This window comes from Ictidomys tridecemlineatus, unplaced genomic scaffold (assembly GCF_052094955.1).
Source record: "Ictidomys tridecemlineatus isolate mIctTri1 unplaced genomic scaffold, mIctTri1.hap1 Scaffold_52, whole genome shotgun sequence".
Lineage (NCBI taxonomy): Eukaryota > Metazoa > Chordata > Mammalia > Rodentia > Sciuridae > Ictidomys > Ictidomys tridecemlineatus.
Window position 1 is genome coordinate 402,436 of NW_027523416.1, and position 14,156 is coordinate 416,591.

The window sequence follows — 14,156 nt, forward strand, 5'->3', positions numbered from 1 at the left end:
CTGGACCTTTAAAAATACTGAGTGTTTTGGAATGGCATGTTTTAGTAGAATAAAAACTTCAAAAAGGAATAATATTTACTTATTGATGGTACAAGTTTTGGACTTGAGTATCTCAGATGTTCACAGTAAAAATTGAACTGTGGCAAGGATTTTAGGAGTTACGATTACAGAAGTACTTGTTTGTAGTATATATTTATATATTAATCTTCTCAGTGTGGAGCTAGTTTTTTTTTTGGAAGTTCATTTGAAGTTTTTAATCCACAAAAATACTTGAATTCTCTAAAAATAGTTTTTTTTGTGTCAGATTTTATTTGTTTGCACCTGATTTATTAACAATATATATATATATATATATATATATATATATATATATATATATATATATATATATCTTGTTAAAGCAAATACAGACCTTCTTATAGACCTAACTATTTTTAGGTATTTTGACTTCTGTTGCCTAATTAATGCATTAAATATTGAAACCTTTCCATTTACTTTTCTAAAATTCTGTGATCTCCAAGCGACCTTTTTAGAATCTCAAATTTTTGTTCAGGCCAGTTCTAAATGCCTGGCCTGTTTCAAAGAAACATTTCTCATTTTATCACTTTTTTCTCAAAAGAACACTTGTTTTCTCTGTCCCTACTAGTAATATGAATGACCTAAATGGCAATTAATTTTCTTTGTAATGCAGTTAAATTGTAGCACTATTTTCCTCAACTCCTCCAAAATTCATTCAGTCATCATCTGTGGTTTGTACTCTTTTTTTCTCATTCCCAGGTACTATGTTAGTTCATGCCTGTGTCATCTTTTCTGTTTCTAACCTAGGTCATCTGTCTTCATTCTCCATTATTTATATTTTTATATAATTTATTTCAAATTCTTAGTAATTTTCTCTATAGCCGCTTGAGTGGACTTTCTAAAATATAAGTCTGTCCATGTCAATATGTGCCTGTGGTTTATGAAGAATTTGCTTTCTATTTGATGACCTGTTCTTTTTTTCTTCCTTGTATCTTTTTAATAGTTTAAATATTTTTAATTATTTTCCTCATCACCTGTATAAGCTTGATGTAATCATAAATTATAATGGAATTATAATTATATAATTATAATTATAATTTTATTCATCTTCTCATAATTTAAAGGCCTTGGTATATATTCTGGATTTAATAAAAACCTGACATAGATTAATAGGTTTATTACTTGTTTTTATGGGCTTTAAGTAGCTCCTGAATCAGATAACTGTTGTGGCATCATATGTTAGTACTTCATATACTGTGAACTCCACAAGACATTCATTCAATTTATACACATATTTAAAGTTTCTGTAGTTCTGCATTCTACACTGTTGGTTTCTTATTTGAAATTATTTTCATTCTATTTGAACATTGTCCTTTAATGATAGATTTGATTAGTGTATCAAAGTAGTACAAGGATAAACAGAGAATAGTATTTTATCCACTAAATATTGCTACCTTTATAATCTGTATTAGGTTGACATGAACTTCATGATTAGAGTTAAAACCAGTTTCCATTTTTAAAGGATCTTTCTTTTGGCTACTGAATTTTGACTGTTACTTAGTTTTAGCAATTTGAAAATATCCAATTAATTACCATCTGTTTTAATTTTTTTTCTTTAAGGAGTCCATTATCATTGTTGTTTGGTCTTATCTCCCTCCCCTAGTTCCTGTAGTCATTTCTCTCTTTTTTTAACAGTTGTATTGGGAAGTGCCTAGGTGTAGTTTTCCCCACCCCACCCACTTTTTCCTCTTGCAGTTATGTTGCTTGGGACCATTAAACATTTCTTGAATTTTCGAGTCTTTTTCTAAATGTTGATTTTACCTCATTCTCTCTTCTGATTATAATAATGCATATTAGAATTTGATTTCCCCTGCCTCCTACATTCTGGATTTACTTCTTCTGGATATTTTCTTCTGACCTGTCTTAAAAGTGGTAGGATTTATTTTACTTCCCAAATCTGTTGTTAAAATCATTCATTGAGTTTAGGGTTTTAAAAAGTTCAGGGTTTAAAATATTATTTTAGTTGTAGATGGACATAATATTTTATTTTATTTTTTATAGGAATTTTTTAAGAGAGAGAGAAAGATAATTTTAATATTTATTTTTTAGTTTTTGGCGGACACAACATCTTTGTTTGTATGTGGTGCTGAGGATTGAACCCGGGCTGCACACATGCCAGACGAGCGCCTTACTGCTTGAGCCACATCCCCAGCCCGACACAATATTTTATTTATTTTATGTGGTGTTGAGGACTGATCCCAGTGCCCCACACATGTGGGGCACGTGCTTCACCACTGAGCCACAACCCCAGTCCTATTTCAGTACTACAGCTCAAACCCAGGACCTTGAGCCATGTGCTCTACTATTGAGCTACCTCCCCAGACTCCTTGCTCTTTCTCATAAGGGACTAGTGTCTTACTGCTTTCCAAGCTATCTTTAATCTCATCATTCTGCCTCTGCCTCCAAGTATCTTCGACTGTATGTAGGTCACCACACCCAACTATTTCTTGGTTTTATAGTTTCTAATCCTTTGACAAAATTCATAATCTTTTTTTTCCTCTTTTGTGGTGCTGGGGTTTGAACTCAGAGCCTTGTGCATGCAAGGCAGCACTCTACCAACTAAATTATATTCCCAGACCTGAAATTCATAATCTTGACTTTACTTTTTTGACTATATAAAGCACAGTGATTTTAAAACATGTGCGGTTAACCCCATTAGGTGGCTTCCTTTTCTGTGGGATTTTTTCTCACAGAATTTTGTCTTATGGAGTGCCTGGTCAGTTTTGATTGGCTAACATTGTTGTGATAATTATACATGAAATTTGAGGACTAAGATGAAGTTATCTTCTTATAGAAAAGTGTTGAGGTTACTTGAGTAAGATTGTCACTTCAAACTTAGTCAGCAATTAAGATAATTCAAAAATGACTTGTCTTTTCAATGTTTCAGTATTGTTCCTTTTGGATTTTTTGCCTGTTCATCACTTAAGTGTGCAGTACTTTCTAATCTAAACTCAAAGGCTAGGGCTTTTATTAAGGGTCCCTTTATTTGTAGCCCCAAACACTTCTTTTTTCCTCTAAGCCCAGGAATTTGATGAAGGCTTAGTTCAGACTCATTATATCTTTGTGTTATCTTCAATATGTGGGTAAACCTAGGAGAAAAGTACCTTAAAGTGCCAGCTTTACTTGTAATTCTGAGATTCCTTTTTCTAATGCATCTTGGCCACATACATATATCTTCACTGCCTTTTTAGCTTGTATCCTTTCAAACACAATTTTATATTCTTATAAAGATGTTTTGATTGTTCTTAGTGCTCTCAGACTAACTCTTTGGTAATTGGAAACAAAATTCTCTCTGTCCTTCAAGATTCAGTTTTCTCTATATTCCTTCTTAAGCCAGTGGGGAAAATTATTATATTCCTTTAGGCGTCATTTATACCTGAAACAGTGAGCTCTTTTATTCTTTAGCATCTTACAAGGTAACTAGTATATTATAGCCACTCATAAAATACTTGCTGAAGAATTAAATGAGAAGCTATATAAGAATATATAATCCCCTTTTTCTATTTGGTATCAATAATCTTTTTTTACTATAGTTCTTCTGATTTATGGAAAATTAAGTTTCAAGTTAATTATCTTTTGAATTGGAACTATGGCTAAAGTAGTACAAGGATAGCAGAAAATAGTATTTTTAAAATCATTAAATTTGGCTACCTTTGTCTCAGTAGATGAACATCTTGAGTTTCATGATCAGAGTTAAAACTTGTCAGTAGATAATACTCTGATCGTGGGTCAGTTTGGCTTCTTTTTCTGGTTGACAGACATTATCAAAACTCAGATTTGTCTTTTTGCTTAATTGCAATTCTTTTGAAATATATATCTAAAGTGTGAAAAATGTTCTGTGGCTAATTGCATAGCTAAAAGACATATTCTAGAAGATTTTTTCTTTGTGACTATATCTTTATTATGGTACCAGTCTTGGATTGAGAAAAGAGTTCCTCCATGACAAAGATATACTTAGTGTCCTACCCATGGCAGAAATGAGAAAAGAATTATCCCTTGCTTTATCCTAATATGTTTAATTATGTTAGGTTTATCAGTCCTGATCTTCCACATTGAAGTAAAGTGAGTTTTTATTATCTTACACACAGGAGACTTGCCCTTGGGGCACATGTTGTTTTCACATTTATTTTATTTACTGGTAAATAGAGAATTAAGAGGAAAAATTAGAAAATGTAAGTGATTTGCCAGAGTTTGATTTACGAAATTGCAGGTTTGAATTCCTATTTTATGTGCCTAAGCATTTTATAAAATTGTGGGAAGTGATATTCACAGAGAGAAACTTTTGATTTGATAACTGGCTTTATTTTAGGAAAGTGAGCCAAGAAGAATATGAGAGACTAGAAAAAGAGCAGCGGCTGTCAGCTGCAGATGAAAAGGTGGTTTCCGCTGTACAGGAAGTTAAAAATTACAAGTGAGTTCAGTTTCTAAAGGAGGGTGTCAATGTCTAATAAACTAGTGTTAGCTTTCTTTTTTAATCTTTTTTTATATTATGTAGATAGAAGAAAATAGCATGGAAGTATAAATAACGAGAGGATATGAATACATTCAATTCACACAGGAGAAAAAATAAATTTCAACTTTACAAATGAAAAATGTTAACAAAAATTTACTTATACCCAATGGGCAAGACCATAGGGAACTTGGTCAATGCAAACAGTTCTGGGGGTTTTGTATGTTGTAGTAATTCTTTAAGAAATCAGTTTGCTATGTGATGTATCAAGACCCACAAAAGTGTGGCATTTGATAGACCTTGGAAATCTTTTATGGATATAATTTGAAAAAAAGAAAAAAAGTTTTAAGGAGGAAGATATTTCTAGCAGAATTACTTGAGAACACACTGATGAACAGTTAAGGAAATTATAATTTATCATTCAGAATCTCTAGCAATTAAATGATAAAGAAGTTATTAGTATTGGGTCTTTATTTTATTTTATTTATTTATTTATTTTTGGTGCTTTACTACTAAGTTACATCCTTAGACCTTTTTTTTTTTTATTTTGAGACAGGGTCTCAGTTGCATAGGTTCCCACTTAATTGCTGAGACTGACCTCGAACTTGTGATCCTCCTGCCTCAGCTTCCCAATCATTGGGATTACTGGCATGTGGCATTGCACCTGGCCTGTAGTATTAGTTTTGATCACACTGGATTCATATAACTATAGAAATGTTTTTCTTATGTATGATAAAGTCTTTAAAAGTATAGCTGATGGAATAAAGGGAAAATGGTCAGAAATGTTTCAAATGTTATTCAATTGTTGTAATTCTTAGGCGGAGAATTGAAGAGATGGAAGAAGCATTACAGAAAACCAAGCACTCGTTTAAAAACCAGGTAGTAATTAATACTGTCCTGTAGTTGCAGAATTTCTTGATATCTAATACAGACAATTATAGGCTATTATAATGAGTCCCTAAAAACATATTTTTTAATGTATTGTCTTTTTCAGATTGCTATGCATGAGAAGAAAGCTCATGATAATTGGGTAAGATTTTTTCCCCCTTTTCTTTATTTTGTGCATAGCCTACTACAACTGAATTTGAATATTTTCTCTTTAATAGCTCAAAGCTCATTCTGCAGAAAGAGCTATAGCTGAAGAGAAAAGGGAAGTTGCTAATTTGAGACAGAAGTATGTGATTTTGGTATCTTCCTATATGTTTTATAGTGTTTTAAGGTTATGCTAGATATTATCTATGAAGGAATAGATTGCTGTTTCATAATTCAGTCCATTCTTTCTCAATATTCAAGACTATTGGAAATGACCCAAAAGATCGCAGTGCGTCAAGATGAACCCGGGATTGTAAAACCTATGCTGGGAAGACCAGATTTACAAAATCCTCCTCAGAGAGGTAGGGGGCACTTTGTAAAAGGAGCTATTTTATTTCTTGGTGCAGAATGTATGTAAATTACTTTTTATTTCTGTGTGTAATGGTTATGAAATAATCTGAATGATTTGCTAAAACAGGAGGTGAGGGTTGGTGTCAGGGAGAAGGCTGCCTTAAAGTAGTAACACGGCATTGTTTTCTTTAGGTCCACTGATCCATAATGGCTCTTTTGGTCCATCCCCCATGAATGGTGGAGAATGTTCCCCTCCACTGACAGCAGAGCCAGCTGGGAGACCTCCTTCTATTACTCTTAATCAAAAAGATATGCCTAGAAACGGATTTGGTGAGCATTCACATGTTGCTTTATAGTAAACTGCTTCAAGGTTTTTTTTTCCCCCTTTTGAATATTCTAATGAAAACATTGAATTTGGGCCTGTACAATATATAGAAGATAATTTCTTACTTTATCTTAGTGAATGTTTTCTGGAAAATCTGTTCTAGTATAGAAAACATTTTTTTTTTCCTGGAGGTCCCTGTATTGTTTTTTTCTTTTAAATTTTACACTGCGAAGTGTAAACCTTTATCTTTAAATTAAATCTCTATGGTGTTCCTTTCCCAAATATTATAAAAGTAGCCTTAAACTTTATGTAGCATACATATTTCCAACATGAAATACTGAATCTTATTTCAAATTCTAAATAGGACTGTAGTCTTGGTAAGATTGGAAGTCAGGTTATACAGACTAAAGAAAAGCCAGCCTACACATACTTTAAGTCTATAGCTTAAAGTTTAGGACCAGTACTTATTAATCTCCTGTTCTATCAACCCAAGGCAGTTCTTTATTTTACTTAAGTCTCTTCATAAAATGTGATTTACGTATTGGGCAACCCATTTAAAAAAATATTTTTAATTGTAGATGGACATGATATCTTTATTTATTTTTTAAATGTGTGCTGAGAATCAAACCCAGTGCCTCACACATGCTAGGCAAAAACTCTACAACTGAGCTATGACACCAACCCCTGGGCAACCCATTTTTCATGTTGCTTTCTAGTTATTGTTGAACACTGACCTGTCCACCAGTGGTTTATTTCTTCTGAAAAATACATACAAGGGCTCTGATCTTTCTTTCCCAAGGTCAATGGATGGACCTTTACCTCGTACTGGTCTTCTGAGGCATCTGGGAAACCCGTTGCCTCTGGTAAAGGGACCAAGTAATTTCAAAGAATCTGTAATTGTGGATGGAGGATTTTTATTCTTTTCATGTTAGAATAGTCTGAATCCATTCTTTGATCTCTAACAGACTCAGGATGTGGTCCAGCTCACATGAACAGCAGCTCCAGAAGTTCTTCTCCAGCTAAGGTGACGAATGAGGGCAAGGTAAGTTCTGTAGTTACTGTGAATCATGTGGTCATGCAGGAACATGTAGCTTTCCTACAGTACTTGCTCTTTGCTTTATCCTTCTTTGTGTTCTATTTGTACTATCCCATTTGTTTTTTAAAAAGCAAACTGTTCCCCAAGAACCTGAGACCCCCTCAGTCTCCACCCTTACTTCTTTGACTGAGCATCCAGTTGGAGTAAGTACTTAGAGGTTGAGAACTGAATTGGGTTTTATTCTGTGCATTTATGGGAAGGATATTCAGAGCATGACACTGATCTTGTTTGCTTTAAACTGCATGCAATATTGAGCTTACTTTTCTCTTTAACTTGGGAATGTTGCTTAAGTGTGTACAACTATAATGAACTACAGAATGTGAAAAGTTATCACTCTAACTTTATATGGTGTTTTGTGTTGAATGTTCTAAGGCAAAGTAAATTCATTATAAATTATATAATTCATCATTTTTATTTTTGTTTGGAAGAATGTTATTTAAGAATTCCTCCATTTGTGCAAACCCTATTTTGAGTGATTTGAATTAGATTGGTATCAGATTTTCTGTGAAACAATGATCATCTGAAATGACCTCTTGAGCCAGTCCCAAGAAATGGTCTCATTTGTTCACATAAGTGTATTCTCTTGTAACTGTGTTGCTATTATATCTGGTAGGTCTTCTGCAGCTCTATAATAAAATAAATTTCTAATTGTTTAGTTTCAAACCCACTACTCATAGGAAATGATAAATCAATATCTCAAATGGTGTACAGTAAATGAAAGTAAATATTAAAGGCTTGTCTTCCTAATTTGTGTATATAGCACTGTGACGGAAAATACTTCTCAAGTTCCAGTGTATATATATTCCAGGAATATACATCTCTGGAGAAATCTAAGGGCAGCTTAGATAAGACCCCAAACCCCTTTGTAGTAGAAGATTTAAAAGAGAGCAAAGACCCATTGTTAGAGAGGAATAGAGGTGGGAAAACATGGCTTGGAGGCAAACCTGGGATTGAGTTCTTTAATATGCAGTGTGGCCTTCAACAAATTATGATATCCCATTTGCTTTTGTTCCCTCTTATTTAAAACAAGACAGTCTACTTAAAGATCTCAGAGGTTGAATAATATATGAAAGACTTACTGAAGATATAGTAGAATAGTAGCTATTATTACATGAGTAGAGAATGGATTTTTCATTTTATTCTGTTCATTCTTAATATGGAAGTAATGAGCTATTGTGATGAAAGGGAAGTGATGGGGATGGGGGGACTCCCTTTGAAATAGATTGTAGTGAATACAGCATGACATACTGGTCAGAAATCACCTCTGTTAATAACCCCTGCCAGTCCTCTTGCCTTTCCCTTTCCTGTGCAGATATAATCAGTAACAAACTGCTCCCTCTTGTGGCATCCTTCCAACTTCTGTAAGCTGTCAGTGGGAATACACAGGAGGGGTGGGTAGAGTTTTGTTGCACTGATGGTGTTCTCTGGACAGGTTTTGGGTTTTAGCTTTTATAGGTATTGGTACTTTGTCTTAATACATAGGAATTTTAAAACTTTTAACTGCTTTCAAATCTTAAATTGCAGGTTCATATGGCTATGAAAGGGCCCCCTCCTTTCTCAGGGGTACCCTTTATGGGACCCCCAATGGGACAGCCTCCACCACCTCCCATTTGGTATGGACCGCCACTTCAGCTCGGTGGGCCTTTTGGGCCTCGGCCAATTCCTCCACCATTTGGTATGATGATCTGAAAAGTAGTGATTGACTTATAAATCACATTCATCTTCCACTTCTATTGCTTGCTAAAACAGTTGGTTGCTATCTCAGGTCTTAACAATGAAAGGATAAAGCTGAGTACATTTTAACTTTTCCTCCAGTTTTCTGGGACATATGGGACACTACATAATCTTATACTGAGATAGGCAATAGCTATCTCTCATAGACAAGGATAAGGGGCTATATATAGAAAAGCCAGAAATATTACTTCTGCAGATGTTTGTTGAAAATCTGTTGATATGCACTGCAATAGATGGAAAGGTGGATGAGATGCATGCCATAACTTAAAATTTTGTCACAGATATGAAAATCCTATAACATAAAGTTTGTAATCACCCATAATGGAAGCATAAGCAGTAGGTTATAGAATATAGAAAAGGAAAAGTCAAACCCTCCTTACCTTGAAAAAAGTCAGAGGGAAGTGTTAAAGAGGATTTAACAGTGACCTAATAAATGTTCCTGGTTTAATTAGGTGGCTGTGGAAGGCCTTTTTCAGGAGGGCATGCGTGCACTTTGATTCTGATGGCATGTGTAAAGTCCATGCTGAAATACTTCATGAATTTTTAATGGATACAGTAATAGATAGTGAGATTTCCTTTTATCAAAATTTCTTTGATGTAGTAAAGTTCTTATTTCATAATCTATCATCTTGTCATGGTAATACTTCCAAATATAAATGGAGCTCTTGTGAGATAGAAATAATTCTGCAATTATATAGTAGGGAAAGAAAAAAGACAAGCCTGGAGCTAGGTAGAGCCATGTTAAATCCTTAATATGTTGCTTCATGGCTGGTTGGTCAAAGGCTATAACCTAAACTTGTTCCATCTCAGTTTGCCTCATCTGGCAAGTCAGGATGTTCACCAGCTGATGTTCTAGGCTTGGGAGAAATTAAAGACTATATTAACATACTTGAAATCACCCTAGTTCAGAAATTTCTGGTATTTACATAACTTCCTTTTTATTTTCCAGGTCCTGGTATGCGTCCACCAATAGGCTTCAGAGAATATGCACCAGGTGTTACACCTGGAAAATGGGATTTGCCTTTTGACCCTTGTGATTTTTTTCCAGGACCTGCACCAGCACCATTTAGACCTTTAGGCTCATTTGGCCCAAGAGAGTACTTCATTCCTGGTGCCCCATTACCACCTCCAACTCATGGTCCCCAAGACTATGGGCCACCACCTGCTGCAAAAGACTTAATGCCTTCAGGCTTTAAAGATGAAACTCCACCTAATTCTCAAGAGTAGTGAGGGCTGTTCACAGGCCTTAAAAACAGGGCCCATAAAATTAACCTCTGACACTTAGTCAGAGTTAAAGGATTATTGGCTTCAAAATATAAAAGTTTATTTTAAATGGTTTATGTTTTCAGAATGAAGCTGCCTTGGCGCAGTATACATTTTGAGCCAAAATATTTTCTCCCTAAATATCCCCCACTTAAGCTAGAGTATCCTTCCAATTTAAAAATGTGCAATAAGGAATACCTTTGTTTTAGTTAATGTAGCATATACAATTGCTAAATGATTTAGAATGTCATAATTATGGACATTTCCTGTGGAAATGCTTTAAGAACATGTATTTCCATTATCCTATTATTAGTGTATTCCAGTTGATAACAGAGAAATGGTGTTTTATAAGCTTGATTTTTTTTTCTCTTTCAATATCTGGTCGCAGAGACTGTTGGGCTAAAAATGTTTACTCAAAGATCATAAACATCATTTTCCTTATTGCTGAAGTTCTTTGTTGTAATAGTTCATAAAAATTGTTTATTAATATTTCCCAAGTGTCTGTTGATTCATTGGATCGTCATGAGATTTTGTGCCATTGGGGAAGCATGTAAACGCACTCTCAGAACTGAAGATAGTGACTTGGCAGCATATTCCCTGTTGCTCACTGTTAAGGAGGCTGGACCTTGGTCAACTGTGGACTTCTACAGAGGATTTCTTTTACTTGTGAGAAGTCTTGTGGCTCTATTTTTGTAGCACATTCATGTACTTTTTTCTAACCACTGTCCATGTGAGAATGCTTTTCTGAGAATGAGTTTACATTAATAGCAAGAGCTACTGCTTTTGCCATTATTGCATTGTAACAGTAAAATATAAGGTGGTATGTTGTGTCTATAAAAAATAAGGAAATTTCTTTTTAAAAATGTACACAACACACTCTTCTCTTTCCCATACCTTCCCACTGATTTTCAAGGAATATGATAAAAAAATTAGAAAAGTATAATCCTCTAAGAATGAATGAAACTCTAAGGCTTATAATGTCTTTACTCAGCAACTACGGGCTGAATTAAATTCTTTTTTTTTGATAGATACTCAAACATATTTTATTTAAAAAACAATTAAAGCAAGTCCTGGATCTGTAACTACTGTCTTTAAAACAATGTTTCTAAGAAATAGCTCTCCAGAACTGTAATTTTAATTACGGCAATTTTAACAGTACATTTTAAGAGGTTTAAGATTTAAATAAAATTATAAAATCCTGATACTTTTGTTTACTGCTAGACCATATTCTTCCATTATTTTAAATTCTAAAAAGTAATAGGATTGTTGAAACCTAGAACATAACATATCATTGTTTTTTTATGTCCCCTAAGTATTCTCAAAATAGGGGCAAAAGCTTCAGTGTGAAACAAAATCTCTGTGAAACAAAATCTCTAAACTACTGAAGATAACTCAGAATAAAAATGAATTCTTCCTAAAGGACTCAAATTCTATCTACATAACCTCCATTTAATATTAGAAGCAGCAGCTGTGTGTAAGAGGAAAACCATATAATAGCTTATGCCATTTTTAACCATGTAAAATAAAATTTAAGTCACAAACACATTTTGAATGTATCTTTCAACCTCTACAGGACACAAGGCAATGCTGAAGTTACTTAACTTCTAATTTTAAAATAGCATTTAAATAAAGGTGATGTCAGCTATGAAGATAGACTTTCAAGAAAAGGCAGATTTATTATTTTATTCAAAGCAACAGTAGTTTTCCCTCTAAAGCCTTTTTTGTATTTATTCTATTAGTAAGTTATAATGCGTTCTACGTAGTTTATCTGAGCAGTTCTGAACCCACCCATAGTTGCCTCTCCTTACATCCATCTGATTGATTGTACCACTTCTGTAGCAAAGCCCAAGGTAGCTGCCCATATACAGGTTGTGTAGAGAATACTGTCCCTTGATTCAAGTATACTTTTGTATCTCAAAAGTTTTAGAAGTCCTCTCCAGCAACTTGTGTTTGAATTTAGTTACTAAAATCATTTCATTTGTGAAGCAGTAGTGTTTCAACCTGAAAGTATTATTGCTATAGTTATAATTATTGTCCAGTAACTCATCCCCTCCCACACTAGAAAGTAAATTTAAACAACTAATTTGTGAGATACAGATTGCTTTGAGTTAACTGCTTCAAGATAAAATCACCTTTTTTTGGGGGGGTGAGGTTTGGTCATTCAGGTCTGAATTAAAGCTAAGCTGATGACAATGTTCAATTTAAGTTTGTTTAATGCTGATGAAAGACATTCATACAAAGCATCCTCTTTTTTTTTTTCATAAAACCCCATTCTTTGGTGGAAGCTGGGGTTGTGGCTCAGTGGTAGAGTACTTGCCTAGCACAGGCAAGGCCCTGGGTTTAATCCTCAGCACCACATAAATAAATAGAGGTTAAAAAAAGCATTCTTATGTGAAGGATGCTAAATGTTTCTTCATATAAATTATCACTTTGAGGGGCTGGGGTTGCATGTGAGGCACTGGGTTTGATCCTCAGCACCACATATAAATATAAAGGTACTGTGTCCATCTACAACCAAAAAAAAAAGGTTTGTTTTTTTTTAAATTATCACTTTGATATACATGTTTTATAGTATGAGAGAACAGAAAGAACAATGTATCCGTTTTGCTACATTTTAATAGCAGATTTTAAGGGAGCAACATCAAACATCAGTAACATCAAACAAAAAGGTACTGAGTACTCCACAGGGTACAGAGTGCTGCCAAGCACCTTGGAAAGTTTACATGACATGGAGAAGATGAGGCCCTTCTCTTGAGAAGTTTACAGTCTGGAAATTTTGACTACTCGGAGTTTCAGTTGAGTGAACATTTTATTAAGGCAAATTCTTCATTTCCTAGAACTACTGTAGACTGAACTATTTTTGCACTTGTGAAATTAACCCAATCCAGATGAAAGAAAAGACTAAATTTGGTTGATAATTCTTTCAGGCTCATATAGTTTTATGAGTCTAGTAAACAAAACTGACCTAACAGACAACTGAAAAATTAAAGACTAGATCTCTTGAAGTGCAAGGGCTAAAACAACTGTTATTTGTTTTAAAAAGCAAACAGATGGTATGATTAGGGTTTACACTAGTTTAAAAATAGGCCAAGTATTGCATTCCCTTCATGCATTGTTCATTTAAAATAGTGAATATTAAAATACGTGGGTTCTACATGTAACCCACAAAAAAGCTCCTCACAAATCTTTATGTTCTGTGTATCAAATATGCACCTTGTGTACTATGAAAGTTTTATTTATGTCTCATCAAGTTAAAAGTAATGTAAATAGTGAAATTATAATAGGCTAATGACCTGCATATTTTTATATGAATGTCAATATATCTAAATAGGAAATAAATGGCAGTCATATCTACCTATATTAAAAAAATATATATCTTTCCAGATTTTTCATACTCATCACTTTATAAAGACAAGGTATGCAGGTTTTAAGGTTTCACAATCAGTTGTCAGAAAAACAGCAGTTGTTCCTAAAGTATCTCATTAGCATCTGACTCAATTTTTTAGATGACATGATTTAGAAGACGTAAACCCACCCCAAAATTTGTAATTATTCTGAGAGAGATGATTTTAATGTTAACCCTAGAATCATTAATGTTAACCCTAGAAACAATAGCAATGTGATGTAGAACAACTAATCAACATGACTAAAAATGTGCTCACTTTCAGAAAAACAATCTGGTCATCTGGAAAAAAAAATCACAGCTACAATCTGGGGAACACTCCCATATAGGATATTGATCTGATCAAGGCACACTATTTCTAAGTAGAACTATCAGATGAGGGTGAATTTAGGCCAGCTCTAAGGAACAGCCTATAAGACAGACC

The 14,156-nt window shown here is 34.0% G+C and overlaps 1 protein-coding gene across 10 annotated transcripts in view; it reads left to right on the forward strand.

Moving 5' to 3' along the window:
• LOC144373874 (transport and Golgi organization protein 1 homolog) overlaps nucleotides 1–10,821 on the forward strand; it is a 147,349-nt gene extending 136,528 nt beyond the window's left edge. For 9 of the 10 annotated variants that reach the window (XM_078036833.1, XM_078036831.1, XM_078036832.1 and 6 more), the window contains 9 exons: nucleotides 4,388–4,489; nucleotides 5,347–5,407; nucleotides 5,523–5,558; nucleotides 5,635–5,702; nucleotides 5,822–5,922; nucleotides 6,104–6,241; nucleotides 7,202–7,278; nucleotides 8,857–9,007; nucleotides 10,016–10,821. In XM_078036833.1, coding sequence (XP_077892959.1) covers nucleotides 4,388–4,489; nucleotides 5,347–5,407; nucleotides 5,523–5,558; nucleotides 5,635–5,702; nucleotides 5,822–5,922; nucleotides 6,104–6,241; nucleotides 7,202–7,278; nucleotides 8,857–9,007; nucleotides 10,016–10,293 — 1,012 coding nt within the window. In that variant the 3' untranslated portion in view covers nucleotides 10,294–10,821. The remainder of the gene's footprint in view (nucleotides 1–4,387; nucleotides 4,490–5,346; nucleotides 5,408–5,522; nucleotides 5,559–5,634; nucleotides 5,703–5,821; nucleotides 5,923–6,103; nucleotides 6,242–7,201; nucleotides 7,279–8,856; nucleotides 9,008–10,015) is intronic. The other variant, XM_078036838.1, reaches the window with a different exon arrangement.
• The last annotated feature ends 3,335 nt before the right edge of the window (nucleotides 10,822–14,156 follow it).